The following is a 20,149-nucleotide window of genomic DNA, read 5'->3' as shown; positions in this document are numbered from 1 at the left end:
TACATGCAGGTAAATGGAATGATTTTGCTAGTAATGAACTGTCATGGAGTCTGTTTTCTCGTTTTATTCTTTGTAGACTAGTTTTAACCGTGTAATATCCATTTCCTTTCTTGTTTCAATGGGATAGAATCATTGGCCTCACTGTGGTGTTGAACTACTCTGGAAGTAAGGTGACTGTGTTGCCCCAAGGTTTCCCTCGAGCTGCCTCTGGGGCGTCCTCCAGGAGAGTCATTTGGCCTTTGGTGCCCTGAGTTGGTTGAATGGGTGAACATGGGACTAACTCCAGTCTCTCTGATCTGAGAGAAGCAGACTTCATTAATGTATGGGAGCTGCTTTGAAATTCAGAGAAAGCTTAAACCAGGCATAATGAGGATAAAACTCCAGTTCAGCCCCAGCATGGATCAGATTAAAAAGAGGTGATGAAAGCAGGTAACTAGGCTAAGATGATAAAACTTATATAGTTAATAGTTATTAAATATAAAAATGTACTCACAGATAAAACTACAAACAATGCCAAATGAATAATATTAAGAAGATACTGAGAAAAATGAGTAAAAAGAACAAAAAACCAAGAAGAGGATAAAACCCAACAGCTATGAGAAGAAAAATAGAATAGGTTGATATTCCTAAGCGGAAGACAGCCGTCAGTTAGATTTCTGGCTCCGTTTACTGGCTGTGTGACCTTGGGCAGTTCCCTTAACCTCTCTAGCCTCAGTGTCCTTGTCTGTACAATAGGAACAATAATACCTATTGACTTCAGAGGGTTGTTGTGAAGACAAAGTTAACAAAAATTATAAGATGTAAGAACTCAATCAACTAGACCATCCCTTCTCTCTGACTAAGGCTTCCTGCTCTCTGGTCCTCTGAAAGTCCAACTCTTCTAAAGGGGTTTCGAAAGTGGTGCACCTTGGATGGAGGAACAGGGTTCTTGAAGAGACTGCCCCGGACCCTCGCCAGGCCTTAGTCACTAAAAAGAACATTTTCTTTTGTGTTGCTCCGTTTTTTCTTTCTGATATTCTCATTTACTGGCGTTCCACTTTCTTTCTGCAGTGGGAGTTGGACACTCTTTCTTTCAAGCATGTAAACTTTTTTCAAAAGGTACTCATCTTTATTACTTTTCGTCAGTACATTTTCTGAGTTTGTGTTGCATGTGAAAAACCCGTTTGGTATCTAAAACCAGCAACAATTCATTCTTGCATTCTGCCTGCAATTAACTTTCTCCTTTTTTTCGTAACAACCATCCATTATGCTCTCAGTATTAAACTTACCTTGGAAAATGACTATATAAAAAGTAGACTATACTTCTAAACTCAATCTCTTTCATCAAATGACCACTCATAAAAAGAAAACAAGAAAAACAGTTGGTAATCTTAAAATGAATCCAGCTTTCTTTCATTTTAGAGACTCTTCTGTCATCCACAGTAAAACTGTTTGTTGGGAGTAGCTTGTGTTTGCTTCAATTTAAGACTGCCTAGTGTATTTATGAGGAAGAAGGCAACCTACTGAATAAATGACATGGATGGATAAATGATTTTATCCATTATCCATCATGGTGTATAAATTAAATTAAAGCGTTATTTATGCTATAGACGTTGTTCATTTTACCTGATTGCTCTGTGAGTAATGGGGATTATAATAATCGGTTCCAAAGAATTCTTCAAGACTTTTTTAATTGCCAAGCCAAATGTATAAGATTTGGTCAAATCAAAGCGTTAAGTGTTGCTTTTTCATAAAATGAGTCGAACTTTTTATTCTTTGTTTTTGTTTGTTTGTTAATTTGCATCAAATAGAATCCTGTACCTGCCACAGTGCCTGGCATCTAGCAGGATGTAAAAAATATTTGTTGGACTAATATTTAATACAGGGGGAAGTTATGGAAGAACATTGTCTGTGAGGGATAAAATGTAGTTTGAGCTCCTAAATCTGCAGCTCTTGTCTAGATCGTTCTCCTAAGCTTCAGACCTGTGTTTACAGTTTTCCTCCTGGAATTTCCTATAGGCAACTCAGACTGAGCATACTCCAAAAGGATAGCATTTCTCCTGTGACTCTCCTCCTCTTTCAGTGTTCCTCATCTCAGTGGCTAGCACTGTGATTCCCCCAGTTGCCCAAGCCTGGGACCTTGGCTCCCCTTTCTTACTCATGCCTCACCTCTAATCGGTCCAAAAAATCCACTTCTTTCCATCCCCACTGTTATCCCTCACTGCCACTTCCTTATTCCAAGCCAACACCAGCTATTGCCTTGACAACTGCAACAGTCTCCCTGTCTCCCCACTTTCCCTTCTCAAATGCCCCTAGTTGTCCTGCCTTCTGGACTTTACACATACTGTTCTCCTTCTGGAACATTATTTATTCCCTTCTCTCTCCCATTTCCCCTTCCTGGCTCCTATCCCTCCATCAGATTTCCTATATCTAGGCCGCTTCCTTCAGGTAAGCTTTTCCTTCCTGCCTCTCCTCCTCCCCTGCACTCCAGTTCCATTAGGTGTTCACACTATGTGATAACAAGCCCCTTGTTAATTCTTCTCAGATTTAATGTAATTGCCTGTGTTCTCTGTCTCTAGCTAGACCATAAGCTCTGTAAGGGCAGGGACTGTGTGCAATTCATGTTTGTATCCTCAGCACCAAACACAGAGCTTGGCATATAGTATAGGCACTCAATAATTTTATATATATTTACATTGTTAAAAGAATGAACATCTACCTTGCTTTTCAGAAAAAGGTGCGTTCTTTGTAAGTTGTGTATATATTCCTTTTTCATCTCTTAATGTATTTGCAAATAATTAATTTATAAAGATAATTAGTGAAGCTCCCTAAGTTATCTTTATGAATAAGTTCGGCCCTCTGTATATCAAATGTCTTTAAGTGGTGGACATCAGTATTTATTAAGAAATTGACTTTATGTGGTAATTGCCACTAAGTCTAATTTAGATTTAATATTTATATATATGACTATGTAAACAGAAAATTTGTATATAAAATATATTTTTAAATAAATAAAAGGGAAGTATAAAATTTAGAGAACATGATAGCATAGACTTCCCCTGAGTGTGCCTTGCACTGGCCCCTGCCTAGGAGGAAAAGACACAAAGTATATTCCCTCCGTGGAGAGAAGAGACCCACGCAGCTTGTGTGGGTGGCAGCCTCTTCAGCAGCCCTGAGAATTAGAAACTTAAGGACCTGGTCTTTGACTGGACCATGCCCTGGGCTTTGTAGGAACATCTGGACTCCTGGCTTAATAATATAGGGGCTCACCCTTTGTAAACAGAACAGAAAGATTAAACAGAAAGAAAAAGAAAGATTAGACAGGAAGGACAGGAAGATTAAAGCTTGGAATTTTGATGAAGTTGTTTTTTGTTTGTTTTAGCCTTTTAATGTGCTTCCGAAATGTGTGGTAGAGTGGTTGGAAACACGTACTCTGACAGTAGACTATATGGATTTGAATACTACCTCTGCTTCTTGGACAAGATACTAACTTCAGTTGCTTATCATCTATAAAATGGGGATGGAAGTAGCACCTATCTCTTGGGGTTGATTTGAGGATTAAAACAGAAAATGCATGTGTAGGGCTTAGAACCGTGCCCGGCATGTAGTAAATGCCAAATAAATTTTAGATGCTAGTTAAATTTAGACTTTTCAAAACTCTTTTTGATCCAGTTAATCAGTGAGCTACTATCTGATTAAATGCTTATGTGTCAGAATGAACGCTAAATCTGCAAATAATTATATGAGTGTGAACACCTAGTTTCCTGCTTGCTCGGCAGTCAAGTGAATGTTTGATGAGTGAGAGATCGGGTGAATATGTAGCAAAATCACTCTCAATAAGAAGTTGAAATCGAATTCGAAGTATATTACAATGTACATCCGAAAGCTAAAAAAAAAGTTGCAATCGTATAGATAAGTCTAGTCAATCAACTGTTTTGTATAGTGTGATTTAAAAATACCAATATTCCAAACATGTTGGAATATTATCTGTTTAATGAACACGCATGTATTTTTATTAAAAGTGTTGATTTTAATTCTGGTTTGAAATTCTTCTTTCCTATTTCTCTACCAGGGAAGAAGACTTGGAGGCAAAATCAGAGCAACTTAAAAGTAAGCATCATTAATTAATTCAAATTTGGCTTTATTGCTATAGCTGCAGAATCAGTATGGGGGCTTAAATCATATTTTCAATTCAGTAAGCCAACATTGGGCGTTTGAGAGCCTATTTAATCTAAAAGGAAAGGCTGCTGTTGCGTTGGGTCTGATTGCAGTGCTGGCATGTCCCCAGGTGTATGAGAAGTTTCTCAAGTCCTGGCTCAAATTCAGAATAATTTCTGTAGAACATCTCATATAAGCTCCAGCTTCTCTTTCCCCAGTCCCCACCTCAGTAAATCTAAATAAATGTTGCACCTTTCTACAAAAGGAGATTCTTTCATAAGTGATTCCAGGCTTGTATGTATGAAGCATTGACAGAGGACAGGTTCTAATGAACCATGCTCTGACCTCAAAAAAGATATCTATTTGTTTCTTCTTTTCTTTTTTCCTTTTTTTTGAGGAAGATTAGCCCTGAGCTAACTGCTGCCAATCCTCCTCTTTTTGCTGAGGAAGACTGGCCCTGAGCTAACATCTGTGCCCATCTTCCTCTACTTTATATGTGGGGTGCCTACCACAGCATGGCGTGCCAAGTGGTGCCATGTCCGCACCCGGGATCCGAACCAGCGAACCCCAGGCCGCCGAAGCGGAATGTGCGGACTTAACTGCTGTGCCACCAGGCCGGCCCCTATTCGTTTCTTGGTAGATGGAAGATTCCATCTCAGTTGTCCGTGATATTCTGGCGTCTGCAGAGAGTAGCCTCATCATAACTGCAGCACTCCACGCTTTGTTTATGTTTTCTTGATGGTAGCAAAGGACAAGAACATATCTCCAAGAGGCAGTTAGCATAGTGACACAGGCTATAGAGCTCCGTTGCCTGGTTTTTAATTCCAGATCCATCATTTACTGGCTATACAACCTTGGGTAAGTTCTCTGGAACTCAATTTCTTTATCTATAAAATGGGGATAATAATAGAACCCCCTCATCATGGAGTTAGTGTAAAGATAAAATAATCTAATATTTGTGAAGTGCTTCGAGTAATGTGCGGCATATGCTAGTGTTCTGAGTGTTTTGTGCAGTTGTTAGCGGGCTCGCGGATGGCCTACACTGATGTACCCTCCCTGGTTATCGTTTTGTACAGCCACAACTTCTGGTTTCAAGAAGGAAACAGGCTGAATGCCAAATTCCATAGTCTTACATGTCTCTCATTTGAGTTTCCACTCATGACTGCCCTAACGTCCTGCTGTGTGTATTTATTCATTTACATATCAGCAGGAAACAAATAGCAAGCTGGGGCTCTGTACATTTTCTTGGGGAGATTTGTAGCTGTTGAACCCGGTTCTAAAGGGCACATATTCTTCCAATTCACATCAATTTGGACAATCCTCATGAACTTAAAAGTATAAGTTTATGTTGCAGAACTTTCCAAACTTGTATTTCAGAAACCCGTTAGGAATAAATGGTGTATACCTGCCTGAGAAGTGGAGTATGCAGTATTTTAAGTCTTAATCATAGTATTAATATGATGATAACAGTTGGTACATTGAGAAGACATAAAGCAAAGCACACTCAAAGAGGGAGCACGATAATGGTGGCTTGACTCTGTTTCATCGCTTATTAATTATATGACCTTGGCCCTGTTGCTAAACCTCTTTGAGCCTCAGTTTTCCCATCTGTAAAATGGGAATAAATATGCCATAGCTCGCTAAATTGCTGTGGGGGTTAGATATACTGATGTGCGGTAAGTACTTAGGAGCATGCCTGCACGATGTGTAGCAAGTAGTCAATAAATGTTTGTTTCTTTCCACATGTATTTGTAATATGTAGGTCACATTTTGTGGAAATGCTTCTATGAAATAGATCCTGTACTTCATTTTGGGTTCTAGTTGTTACATAGTAAATGCTACATTTACTTGGAGGTTAGGCTTTTTGCAAGCTCAGCTGTCCAGTATAGCCAGGATCCCTGGAATAGACTTCGGATGCTTCTGAAGAGCAAAGAACGCTCACGGATCTCATGCAGTGGACTCAGTAGGGCAGTCCAAATCCTGTAGAGTCTGCAAAATAAGGCAGCGGTTTAGGATCAGGGAGGTCACTTGTAGCAACAACTGACATGTGGCAGAGAGCAGATACACATTAATAGGTTCCAGCCATTTCTGAGAAACAATAGACGGTTCTGAACATCTTATTAGCCCTGGAGTCTATCATTAGATTTTATCACATCATTCATGTTCATGAGGATGCCACTGAGTCATTAAGAAAAGGGTCAGTCAATGATGTTGTGTATCCTTGGTTAAAGAATTCAAGGGTTCATGTAATATTTCCTAGAAAGGTTTCCATCTTTAGCTATCTGGACAATCAAATTTTTATGAATTAACGTCATTTCTCCAAAGTGCCAAATAAATGGAACTTTACTTAATATATAAAATAAATTCTAATTAATATCTTAAATCTGTGCTCTTAGGCAACTCAAATCATTTTTTTACTAGTACATATCAAAGTTATTTCTGAATAAATATTATGTCATAGTGTTTTTTTTCAGTTTATCTACAATTAAGACCTAGAGAAAACTTAATTTAAGCTAGATTTCTTTGAAGAAGGATTATACATACATAGATGCTAATTTAACTTTTATTGTAATCATTTCAGATTGAAGTGGTGCATGATTGTCGGGAGAAGAGAAGTTCTGGTCAATCTTCCAGTTTGAACAATGACAATAGCTTGGATGTTTTACAGAAGTATCTTTTGTTTATTATCATACACTCATATACACACCTACCAGGAGGAGTCTCTGATTCAGTGTTCAAGGCGAATGTGCTTGGAATTTTGAGTTCACAGGATAGGGTTCTACTGGGTGTGACAAAAAGAGCACTAGATGAGGGGTCAGAAGTCCTAGATTTAGGCCTGGCCAACATGTGCTCTATTTATGTGACTTGAAAAGTAACTAGACCTTTTCAGAATCTTAGTCTCCTCTTTTGAAAAAGAGGTGAGAGTGAATGGGACAGTGTTGTCAAAAACTACAAAGGATGATGTAGATATGCAATGCTATTTTTTATTTTTATTTTTATTTTTTGAGGAAGATTAGCTCTGAGGTAACATCCGCTGCCAATCCTCCTCTTTTTGCTGAGGAAGATTGGCCCTGAGCTAACCTCTGTGTCCATCTTCCTCTATTTTTTTTATATGTGGGACGCCTGCCACAGCATGGCTTGATAAGCAGTGTGTAGGTCTGCACCCGGGATCTGAACTGGCGAACCCTGGGCTGCCGAAGCGGAGCACGCAAAGCCAACCTTGAATTTTAGATGTTAACAATAATTGTTTTTTTCATTTTAATAATATTGTGTTAATATTCTAGACATAAGAATATGCATCTTTTAAATTTTATATCACAGAGTTGTGAGAAAGTAGCCAGTATTTTGGAACAAGTTGATATATATATTCAAACAAGAGATATATATATTCAAAGATTGTTAAATGTTAATGCTTAAAAATGTAAAAATAAGGGGCCAGGCAGGTGGTGCAGTGGCAGCCTGGGGTTCACTGGTTCGGATCCCGGGTGTGGACATGGCACCACTTGGCAAGCCATGCTGTGGCAGGCGTCCCACATATAAAGTAGAGGAAGATGGGCACGGATGTTAGCTCAGGGCCAGGCTTCCTCAGCAAAAAGAGGAAGATTTGCAGCAGATGTTAACTCACGGCTAATCTTCCTCAAAAAAAAAAGTAAAAATAAAAACAGAGGCCAAAGGTAGAAATTAAATTAAATGGGTTACTTATATTGGGGAGTGAGGAAATGAATTTTAAACAGGATGTTAATTGGAAATCATACTGGAAGGAAAATACATTTTATTTTCAAGAGACAGTAAACAAAATTACTACAGAAACTTAAGGATGATCTATACTTGGGAAAACTAGTGTAATAAATCCACTTCATGTCTTGGAAAATTTCAGAACATTACTGGGAAAAAGGAAAAATGATGCCTAAAATGCCCATATCATTTTTTTTTGAGAGCGAGAGAGTGAAAGAGAAAGAGCTCAGAAACTGTGCTATCCAAAAAAATATTCTCGAGATTTTTAGGAATAGCTTTTGTGAGTTTTTAGTAAATTGATTCTTAAGCTTAATGAGTTAGAAATTAAGGAGTTTTTTTTTCATTTAAAAATAAATTCTGAGCTCCGCTCCCTTTCTTTTAAATATATTTTAGAGAGTCTTGTGGGTGGTACTTATTCTAGGAACCACAGAATTAATTTTATATTTTGATGATAAAACCGAAACCACTGGGAGTCCCTGTGCATTAACATTTTTTTCCTTAGATAATTTATAATGATAATAATTGAAACATTGCAATGCAATTGTGAAGCAATAATCTAACTGATAAACACGGTCTCTTTTCATTTTAGCCACGTCCTAAATGAGCTGATCCAGACCGAGAGGGTGTATGTTCGTGAGCTGTTTACTGTTTTGTTGGTAAGTGACTCAAATTGTATTTTCCCTCTTCACCCTCCAATGCTCCCCTGCTACGTTCCTACGGAAGTGTTTAGGGCACTCTTGTCTTTCTGTCTCCTTCCTGGATTGTCACATCACGGCAGGCAGCGGGTATTTCTCTTATTGTCCGAGGCTGCATGTTCGTTAAATGTGCATATTCAGGTTCTCCGTCAGTAGTGACAGTTGTGGATTCAGAGTTTATTACAGAAGAGATAAGCTGTTCTCTTAGGGATACAGCAGGTTGTTATCATTATTCCCAGGGTGCTATTTGGAGTTTGTGATGTAAAGAACTACAAATAGGAGTAAAGTATTCATTTGATACAAATGTCATATTAATTTGGTCTGAAAAAATCTAAACACTTATTGCTAGTTTAAGGAGAAGTTAAAGACCTATAATACAAGCTTTCATTTTTGGTTTCTCTTTTGTTTCCTACACTGTAAGCTACTCTGAAGGCCACAGAGCTGTCACTTGATTCTCCCCATTGAGTGGAAAACCTTGGCTTCCTTGTCCTGCTTTCTGAAAAAAAAATGGTGAACTTTGGGAACTAGAAGATTTGAATGTTAAAATTAGAAACAGCTTCACCCATAATCCCCTATACATTCTGCTGTGTTCACACCTTTGGTGGCCCAATCAAATGTTAATGTGAATTTTTTTTAAATGAATAAATGTATTTATTTCGGGTAGGGCTATAGAGCGGAGATGGATAATCCAGACATGTTTGATCTTATCCCACCTCTCCTGAGAAATAAGAAGGATGTTCTCTTTGGAAATATGGCAGAAATATATGAATTTCATAACAAGTATGTAACTGCTGTGTTGAATTTTCTTTTTCATATTATTTAAAGGGTTCTTGACCAATTTATTATATTTCACATAAAATTATATCATCTTTTTCCTCTGAAATTTTCACAGCATTTTCATGAGCAGTCTGGAAAATTGCGTTGATGCTCCAGAAAGAGTGGGACCTTGTTTCCTGAAAAGGGTTAGTTCAATTATTATTTAAAAATATGTAAATATGGACCACCAGAATATCAGCTCGTTTTATAAGAACAGATTTAGAGACAAGGTAGATACTGTTTTTATGTCTTTCTGGTTTTGGAGGAGATGCATCACTCCAGCAAGTATTTAATGCTAAACTAAGTTTTGTTACAGAAACTGATGCAGTGGGGTATGCAGAGCATGTAAACAGCCATTGTATTCTGTGGCCTCAAATGCTTCAGTGGCTCAGCTTGTGACCACTGACCCCTGGGTGATCCCAGGAGCCCAAGGACCATCCTGGCTATGAAGATGTGAGAGTTGGGACCATCGTAGCACAACCATTCTTGGCTTGGTTAATTTTTAGCCTAAGAGGTGCCTCGGTTTTCCCCCCGAATACGTGTAAAGTCTTAGAATCCAGTGTAGCCTGGCTTTCAGACACCAAGGCATCTATCACGGGACCTTTGCAAAACAGGGAGCCGCCTCTTCTTTTTATTCTACAAGATCATTCAGGGAGGCTCATTTCTCCCTGTCCCAAGAGTGTACGTAGTATAATTGACTTCCCAGGCTTTGTAATCATACTCACCTGCATTAGAGTTTTCTCTCAGAATGTTCTCTGCGTATCTAGTTCCTCCTCTTCCTGAAAGATCAAATCTGTCCTGGTTTGAGAGTCAATTTAATAGAGGTGATCATTGAAAACTTCCAATTAGATATCTTATCTCAGAAAGTGTTTACGGAGTGAGAAGATAATAAGGTTAAGAAGAACTATGTGTCTTTACCTATCTCCGTATATCTTAACTTTAAACACCTTTAAACTATGGCCAAATTCTTCCCCAGCTTTCCTAAGCAACAGCAGTCTCTTCTTCCTTTGGACTTCTGTAGTACTTAATGTCTGTGCTGCTCATTGGGGATTTTACATTTACTATATGCATCTTACACATATTCATGAATTCCTTCTCCAGCTAGGCAGAAAACTCTTTGAGGCAGATCCACATCCTGTATATCTTTGTATCCCTCATAAGGTTAGCAGAGTTCTTGGCTACCAGTAGTGGTTTAATAAATGCCTATTGATAGGTTCATTCATTCAACAGCCATCTACTGAACACCTACTATGTGCCAAGCACTGTGCTAGGCAATGTGGATACAAAACCCAAGACTATTCACATAGAAAAACAGGGAGTCCTTTATGTACAGTGTGAGCTGTGCTATATTAGAGGTTTACAAAGAGCCCTATAAGAGCCAAGAAGAGGTGCATGTTACAGAGACTGAAGATATAAATGATGGCTTTATAGAAGAGATGACTCATGAGATGAGTGTTAAAGAGTGAGTAGGAGGTAACCCATTAGATGAGGGTCAAAAAAAGATAATACCAGGGAGAGAAAATAGCATGGGCAGATCCCTTGCAGGGTTATGATATAATGCTGATGTCCCAGTGATGAGCCAAGGACCTTGGAAATTAGCTTACAAGTTCACTCACTAGGGAGCTGAGAGACTAATAGCATAGAAAGAGTATATTTCTTGGTACCCTATTAGCTCATAGTTATGGAAAAATTAGTCTGTTTTTATAGTTCATTCAGGGAAGGCTTTTCTCCCTCTAACTCTCAAACTTGGTAAGTGGAAGTCATGAAATTACTTGGGTAACTATGAGTCCCTCTGCACAGTCTGATGGGCATGCTGTTCTTGGGATACAAAGAGGGCTCCTGACCCGCTGCCGCTGTAGCAGGCCCTTCAGACCACGTAATGCTTGGCCACACTCACCCTTGCTCAGCCTTTCTTGATAAGAGAAGTACATGTTCACAAATTGATATGTTTGAATTTGCTTTTTATCACAGAAAGATGATTTTCAGATGTACGCAAATTATTGTCAGAATAAGCCCAGATCAGAGGCAATTTGGAAGAAGTATTCAGAATGTGCCTTTTTCCAGGTAATTATTCAGGTATTGGATATACTGTTTCTGGAAGACGCTGGGATAGTTCTTATTTATAAATTCATTTTCTACTTTAAGTACATTATATATATGTAGAGATTAAAGAGCAATTCAGTCCTCCCCAAAACACACACACATGCACACACATACACATGCACACAAACATATATGGTTATGCGTCGCTTAATGACGGGGATATGTTCTGAGAAATGCATCGTTAGGTGATTTCGTCATTGTGCGAACATCATGGAGGGTGCTTACACAAACCTATGTGGTATAGCCTACTACACACCTAGGCTGTATGGTACTCATCTTATAGGACCAGCATCGTAACATGCACTCTGTCATTGACCAAAACATTTTACGCAGCGCATGACTGTGTGCTGCTCCCCAGAGGCAACCACTTTCAGATCTTTTAACTACTTCTTTTGGTATTTATCTCCATATTTCCAAATATGCTTATGTTGCTACTTCCCACCATGGAAGATGAGGATTTAACTCTCATTCACTCCTCCTGCCCCCCTACCACATACACACACATACTTCTTTTCCTTCAAATGGTCCAATATAGTTAACATTGTAATTTTGGTTGGATTGATATAAAGTGTTAACTCATTAAGACCTTATCATTTCTATGTTCAGATGACTCATGTGGTATGAGATGGTTGCTTTTCCTTCCCTTTTGTTTTTCTTGCAAGTATTTTTTTTACTCACTTAATTTTCTAGGTACTTATCCCTGTTCTACCCCCAACTCTCCCAGTTGTGAGAGTTACATAAATCTCTTCTCAGTACATTTCAACACATTGTATTTTCTCTGAATTTTATCCTGAATAAATCTTTCCTGGAGGCTTCTGACCTGCTCATCTGGACTCACTAGGCCTGTTGCACAGCTGTCATCTTGGGATGTTGGCGAATGTCGTTTTCGAGATTCTGTTCACCTGTCTCCTGCGTAGGCTTTCCTGTTTCCTAGATGCCATATCTTTCCCTTGCTTCTTTTACTCACTTGTTTGGTGGAACACATCATCCAGTAGTGTTACTGAGAAAGCGCACATTGTAGGTAAATGTTTCTGAGAAACTTGCATGTTTGCAAATGTCTTTATTCTACCCTAACACTTGATTTCACTTAGGATAATGTTTTCAATGTTCATGCATGTTGTAGCATGTATCAAGTACTTCGTTCCATTTTGTGGCTGAATAATATTCCATTGTATGGATGTTCTGCATTTTATTTACCTGTTCATCAGTTGATGGATATTTGAGTTGGTTCCACCTCTTAGCGTACAAGTTTTTCTGTGGACATATATTTTCCTCTCTCTTGGCCATATACCTGGGTGTGAAATTGTTGGGTCATATAATGACTCTGTTTCACTTTTCAAAGGACTATAGGATTGTTTTCCAAAATTGTGGCGCTGTTTTACATTCCTGCCAATGGTGTCTGAGGGTACTGATTGGTCCAGACCCTCACCAACACTTGTTAGTAGCTGATTACTTTTTCAGGCTTTCGACAACCATCTTTCCTCAAACCCCACCCTCATCACCCCCCTTCAGAGGTACTTGATGTTGCTCATTCTTTATGGAGCAGGGAAAGGTGTTCTATAACATAAATTGAGTTGTTCCTTGGATTTTCCGTCTGCCAACTTGAAATTCACTTTTCTCGAGTGTGCTCAGTTGCTTACGACTTGTCAGTGTGGTTTCCAGTTTCCAAATTTTGTCAGTATTTTTTCCTCTCCCATCTTTGTACTTCTGGGTTTTGCCTTGCAAAAATAACTTTTCCATCATTTTAGTTGATTTTCATGAGTGAGGAGAGCCAGATGGATGTATCAGTCCACCATCTTTAACTGTAAGCTGATGATTATTTGCATTAGATTGTATATTGGATTTTATCCATATCAAGAGGAGGATCCTGGATCTTAACATGAGTATATCCTCTCCTACTCCCTTTCTGTTCTGCACTTCCTATATGCACATTTCATCCTAATCAGCCCCATCTTGCCCTAATTATGGACCCTACAATGTTCCCAGGACCCAAAGTCATGACCCTTGTATTTATAGTGGCAGTGAGCCAATAATCAAGTGAAATATAGCACCAGTTGATGAGGGCTGTATTTTTCTTGTGATATTAAAAAAACTTTTCTCATACCCAGTCTGATTTATATTCAGTACAACCTTTTTTTTTTTTGTTACAATCTATTTCTTTTCTGGGTCTTGGCCTGTGTAACTGAGCCTTATGTTACTTTCCTTGGACATATTTAAGAACTTTTTAGTCATGTTCATCTATAGGCATTCATTGCTTTCTCACCTTTTAAACATTCCACATCAATGTGAATTTATATGTAAAAGCTTTTTAGTCTGAAATTTTTTAATTTTCTACCTCTCAAATTCTTGAAATAATGTATACTGTGGTTGTACAGATATGCTGCCTCTTATATTTCCATACCATGTGTAACAGCTATTTTTCTGGTAAATTCTTCTTGAGATGTAAGAAACCTGCATGCATTGGGTCTAATCAATGAACACTTGGCATTTTCACAGGTATATGTCTTAATTTAAATTTATTGATAATTGTATTTTAATGACAGGAATGTCAAAGAAAATTAAAACACAGACTTGGTCTGGATTCCTATTTACTCAAACCAGTGCAACGAATCACTAAATATCAGTTACTCTTGAAGGTAATTATATGAAGCGTTTGTTTCTTTCTTTGCTTCTTTGGCTCAGATGTGGCAAGGCCATTAAAAAGGAGGTAGCTGACTAGGAAATACGAGCAATAGGTGTGCCCAATGACTGGGCAAGCTGGATTTAGCAGTAGAATCAGTGCCGTGTGCTCCTTCGGTTCGCTGTGGCTATGCAAGTACCAGAGGCATAGATGTAAAGCTGAGAATGTCTAGAGTCCTTTTAGCTGTTTAGTTATCCATAGCAGTTACGCTGATGTATGTATAACGTTTACTGCAGGACTTTACTATTGTTAAGAAGAACTAAGCAAATATTTTTTATAGTTTTGAGATTATATTTCATATGAGCCTTCTCAGTGAAAAATGAAGATAGCATACCCCTCATGTAGTGTGAAAGGATTACTAAAATGTTGTGTTAAGTATAATTGCAACATAGCTTGTTTTACAATGTAGTTTTACAATGTTCTATGGTATGTGAATAAAACAAACTGTTGTACATAGAGGATCAAAAAAATGTGTAACTGCTTTAAAAACTAACCTCTGGTGTGTCCTAACAGCTATTGTTCTCCAGCCCAAAGCCATTGAATGCCCTCACTTTAGACTGTTCAGTCAATATTCCATTTCTTCCCCAATTTTGACATTGTTATTAAATATAGTATTAATGTGACAAAATAGCATTTGAAAGAAATTACTCAAAAAACTGACATTATCTTTGGATTCCTCCTTGAAAGCCAAAAATTTGTTCATATTCTTCAGCTATTAATATCTGCCTAATATTGAGTTTAATTCTTGCCTTCTAATTACAGGAGCTGTTAAAATATAGCAAAGACTGTGAAGGATCTAAACAATTAAAGGAGGCGCTTGACACCATGCTGGATTTACTGAAGTCAGTTAACGACTCCATGCATCAGATTGCAATAAACGGCTATATTGTAAGTGGATTTTAATGGTTGTTGCAGTTTTAGGGAGTAAGCATGTTAACATCCCTTTCTTCCTCTCCTGGAACCAACTGAGAAATAAGAAGTAAGAGGCAGACAAGTGGAGATCCAAATGTCAGCGTTATTGCTGATAATGCTAAGTGGAGAATTGGCTTCAGATCAGCAGCCAAATGGATTTGCAACATTTCTCCTGTCCCTCACAGCCTACCCCCAAGTCCAGACTTTGGGAGGTCCCGCTTAAAGGAATGTTTGGGTCTTTAAAGGAGACATGTTGTCCCAGAACTGCTCCTTGTCCTGGTTCAGGATAGAAAAAGATCAAATCTTTAGAGTTAGCTCCCCCCAGTGGGGAAACTTGGACCCAGGGATGTCATTCGCCAATCAGGATTGAGGAAGAGATGGGGAGCGTTACCCTGACTGAAATACCTCCACGTGGAGACATGAAGCCAGGGAAAAGGAGGTTTCTTACATCTGCCACTCCCACAGTAATTTGGTACCTATGTGACACGTGGCATGTTTTAATATAAAAAGTTCTGATGAACAAAATTTTAAAAACTGTATAAATTATGCTTCAGGGTTTTAGTAGGTAGAGCTAAACACTCTGATGTTGATGTCAGAGATCTGAATGTAGCTCTGCCTTGTACTAACGGGTTTTGATTTCCCATTCTAGGGAAACTTAAATGAGCTGGGCAAGATGATAACGCAAGGTGCCTTCAGCGTTTGGACTGGACACAAGAAAGGTGCTACAAAAATGAAGGATTTTGCTAGATTCAAACCAATGCAGCGACACCTTTTCTTGTACGAAAAAGCCATTGTTTTTTGTAAAAGGCGTGTTGAAAGTGGAGAAGGCTCTGATAGATACCCGTCGTACAGTTTTAAGCACTGTTTGAAAGTAAGACAATTTGAATTGTGTAATGTAATATTCTTTCATATATATGTATTCAACTTTGTATACTTTCTCAGTTCAGATGAGTGGGTTTTATGCTTTAGTTGTACATCCCTTTGTTTAAATGAAATCTTTTTTTTGACCATATGCTAAACTGCCTCACTGAAATCTTTCTTTGTTGAGTTGAGGTATAATTGACATATAACATTATATTAGTTTCAAGTGTACAACATAATGATTCGATATTTGTATATATTGTAAAATGATCGCCACAATAAGTCTAGTTAATATTCATCAATATACAGTTAAAAAATTTTTCTTCTTGTGATGAGAACTTTTAAGATCTACTCTCAGGGGGCCGGCCCAGTGGCGCAGAGGTTGGGTTCACACGTGCCACTTCTTGGCAGCCCGGGGTTCACCGATTCGGATCCTGGGTGTGGACGTGGCACCGCTTGGCAAAAGCCATGCTGTGGTAGGCGTCCCACGTATAGAGTGGAGGAGGATGGGCATGGCTGTTGACTTGAGGCTGGTCTTCCTCAGCAAAGAGAGGAGGATTGGCAGTTGTTGGCTCAGGGCTAGTCTTCCTCAAAAAAAAAAAAAGATCTACTCTCTTAGCAACTTTCAAATATGCAATACAGCATTATTAACTATAGTCACCGTACTATACATTACATCTCTAGGACTAATTTATTTTATAACTGGAAGTTTGTACCCTTTGACCCCCTTCACCCAATTCACCCACTCCCACCCATGAGATTTTAAATAAAAGTCTTATATAGAAGTCAGGTAAAGCGGAACTTCTCTGCCTGAAATGAGAGTGAGGGTGGGAGCTTTGCCTCCATCCTTTCGTCTCACACTCTAATCCTAGGCAGTCCCCAGGGGGGCTCCCTAGTGTCCTGCAGAACACAGTTTGAAATTATAGGAAGTGACCCAGGCTCCCCCGTGAGCACTCTCTTAACAGTGGTACTGGTTGGAGTTTTTAAAAAAAATTATTTTATTGAGATCACATTGGTTTATAACATTGTGTAATTTGAGGTGTACATTATTATATATCAGTTTCTATATAGACTGCATCGTGCTCACCACCAACAGTCTAATTTTTATTTGGGTAGAGTTTTGCTTGTGGTGGCAAGGAGCGTTTATTGTACAGGAGAGACAAGGAGGAAAGAGTCTCTTCATTTTTCTCAATGAAATTTAAAAAAGATAACTTTGCTGTTTAGTGTATCCCCACCTTCCTTTTTGTATCCCTCCTCTGTCCCCTAGCACCTCCCTTCCTGTGTGTCCAAGCCACCAATAGCCGAATCCTGCCCACATCTGTCCTGTCCTATCCTTTGAAATTATTTTCTTCTCTCCTATAACCCAAACTGCCATTCCATCCTAATGCTAGTTTGGTATTAAAATGTGAGCAGTATTGTTTGAGGAAGTCACTGGCAATCCAGTGATACTCCCAGCTGGTTTTGACATTTGACAAGAGGAACTTCCAATTTACATGAGTCTGTAATTGGTGAATTCGATTTTTTTAACACCTAATTCATTTTATCTTTCAAGTTTTAAGTCGTAAAAGCAGTATAGCATTTGTTATAGAAAATTTGGGAAATAGAGAAAATTATCACCCTTAATTCCCCACCCACTATCAATTTGGTCATCTTTCATGAGCATGTTCTTTCCTAGTTGTCAACACGAGTGTATTGGAGAAGTGAGGGAACTTTGAGCAGCGGTGGTAGAGTCAGGCCGTGTGTGCTGAGATAGGCCTGAGGTGTTTGTGTTAGGAAGCCGCCAGATACGCGGGCCCTGCTTTTGATTCCTCCCAAAGGGTCAGCAGCCCCAAGCTGCTCCTAACAAGGTTCCTACCCAGGATCGGGTCTCTGATTTCTTCCTACTGTCGACCTTCCTTGCTTCACTTCTGAGTCTACAGCAGCATCACAACTTCTTTAAAACTCTTGCTGTTTTCATAGCAAGTGCCCAGTTGCTCCTTTGATGTTAGCAGCCTACCTTCAAGCCCTCAAAATCTCCAAGGGTCTTTTATGTCTCTAACAAACGTTGTTTGAGAACTAAGAATTTGTTAAGTGATCTCAGCCAGGGCTCAGATCGCTTGCTGTCTGTCTACCGATTCCTTGGGGAGGGTTCTACCTTCATTGGTGTATTGGACCCAAATTCATTTGGTTCACTTTTTATTTGTGGGGTTGACCTAGGTAATACCTAATGTCGTATTTTTGGTTTGTATTGATTTTCTATTTTGCCTTTAAGTTGTCGCAGTGATGGGCGCACCAACAGAATATTTCGAGAGTACGTTAGAGTAAGGAGGGACTGGGGTGTAGTAATGAAGTCATGAGAACTCAAACTAACAATGGTTACCATGGAAACAGAGGGTGGGATAGGTGCAAGAAACATTTCCATGGAAGGTAGGCACCCAGACTTGTTGACTTACTAGATACAGGAAATAAATAATAGCTGACATTTGAAGGAAAAAAACCAGTCCGATTTTTCTTTGGCTTCCCAGTAATTGTCTAGGATCCTTAATAAAAGAGATTGGTCAGTGATGCCTGCAGGGATTTAGACTGGGATTACTAGGAAAATGGTGATGCCACTGGCAGAGAAAGATGCAAGTTAGGCTATTTCTTAAGCCTCACTATGCTTACTCCCTCTTACTTACCTGTCATGAGATTCCAGGATTAAATAATTGTTAGCATTACTAGTCAGTGTGTTACATAACAATTTGGTTTACTCATTTCAGTGTTCCCCCGGTAGAGAGGATCAATGCAGATGCTCTCTATTGCTGAGCAACTCCTCTCTCACTGTCCATGGACTCTTACCTTGACTTCATCATGTCAAACTGGGTTTCCACAGCCTGCCAATGCACTTTCTAATGATTGTGTGCTGTATTTTAAGTTGGCCACTTCTATGTAAACGAAAGGCCCTAAGGTCACAGTTAGTCATATGGACAGATTTGAGTTCTTCATATCCCTCAGTTCATGCACTTATTATTATCATCTATTTTTTAAAATTTAACATACACTAGTGCTTACTATGTGCTAGGAACTAAGATTTTACAAATAGCAATGTCAACTCATTTAATTCACATAGCAATTTTCTATGAAGTGGGAACTATTATTAACTCATTATTGTTCCCATTTTGAAGATAGGAAAGCCAAGTTCCAGAGAGACGAGTAATTTGTTCAGGAGCACATAGCTAGTAAGTGGTACAGCGCAGATTCAAAACAGGCAGATGGCTCCAGAGTCCATGCTCTTAATCACTGCACCATGATGGAAGGCCTTGTTCTTGTTCGTTCATTTTTTCATTCCTTCACTCATTCCTTCTTATCCCCATTCTCCATGCTTGATCGCCTCTCTTCCCCTGTAGCAACCATTCTAATTCATTTGATATATATCCTTCAGTTTGTGTGTTCTTGTTAAATATATACTAATGTTCTGTGTACATCTAGTTTTAACTTACATAAATTTTATTGTGTTATAATTCTCATTTTTTTCCTTTTTTTTGATCTCAGAAACTGTTTCAAGATACAGCCATGTTACTGTTTTATACCCAGTGTCTTCCTTCTAACTGCTTCATAGCTCTTCAGCCTAGCTACATTTTTTGTTAATGTGATTCAAGATAAATTTTTTAATAATACTAACCCAAGAAGTAATTAAACTCTATCCCAGAGGCATGAATACAAATCTTAAGATTGGTAGTTATTGGTTATAATCCCAGAGTTCTTGACCCACTGGATGACTTGGAACAAGGTAGTTGACATCTTCACACTACCCTGAAGACAGAAAATGAGGTTAAAAGTTGAGGGCCTGAACACCTAACACAGCAAGATGTCTTCAGATAAAATGCTTTATAATAAAGAAAATGTATTCATAGCTGCCAGAAATCATCAATGAAAACATGAAGGATACAGCAGGGATCACAGGGCGAAACTATAGAATCAGCCTCACTATTTAATATAAATATTATTATATAGTATATTATATAATTACTCATATAGTTATACTCATATAGTTAGACCTTTAATTCTACCTCTAGATTCTAAAACTGAGTAAATTTTCATGATATAGTGAGCATTTAGTAAGTAGATTAGAAACCTTTCAATAAAACCTTTATATTTTGTTATTTGAGAAAATATATACAATCCACAAATTACAAATGGATTGTATTCCAGTGGATCATTTGTAAGTGAATTGTTTGGAACTGAGAACAAT

The 20,149-nt window shown here is 38.5% G+C and overlaps 1 protein-coding gene across 11 annotated transcripts in view; it reads left to right on the top strand.

Annotated features, from left to right (window-relative positions):
- Window positions 1–20,149, top strand: part of MCF2 (MCF.2 cell line derived transforming sequence) — a 101,820-nt gene that overhangs the window by 62,036 nt on the left and 19,635 nt on the right. For 6 of the 11 annotated variants that reach the window (XR_011499778.1, XM_044763015.2, XM_070502636.1 and 3 more), the window contains 10 exons: window positions 1,051–1,098; window positions 4,052–4,089; window positions 6,719–6,807; window positions 8,462–8,528; window positions 9,232–9,347; window positions 9,460–9,529; window positions 11,355–11,447; window positions 14,030–14,122; window positions 14,929–15,054; window positions 15,728–15,949. Coding sequence is in view for 9 of the 11 variants with exons in the window: in XM_044763015.2 (XP_044618950.2) it covers window positions 1,051–1,098; window positions 4,052–4,089; window positions 6,719–6,807; window positions 8,462–8,528; window positions 9,232–9,347; window positions 9,460–9,529; window positions 11,355–11,447; window positions 14,030–14,122; window positions 14,929–15,054; window positions 15,728–15,949 (962 nt within the window). In the remaining 2 variants the exon portion in view is untranslated. The remainder of the gene's footprint in view (window positions 1–1,050; window positions 1,099–4,051; window positions 4,090–6,718; window positions 6,808–8,461; window positions 8,529–9,231; window positions 9,348–9,459; window positions 9,530–11,354; window positions 11,448–14,029; window positions 14,123–14,928; window positions 15,055–15,727; window positions 15,950–20,149) is intronic. The other 5 variants (XR_011499779.1, XM_044763016.2, XM_070502639.1 and 2 more) reach the window with 1 other exon arrangement.

Source organism: Equus asinus, chromosome X, assembly GCF_041296235.1.
Source record: "Equus asinus isolate D_3611 breed Donkey chromosome X, EquAss-T2T_v2, whole genome shotgun sequence".
NCBI classification, from domain to species: domain Eukaryota; kingdom Metazoa; phylum Chordata; class Mammalia; order Perissodactyla; family Equidae; genus Equus; species Equus asinus.
Note: the sequence above shows the minus strand (reverse complement) of the source record. Positions and strands in the feature narration are given on the sequence as shown.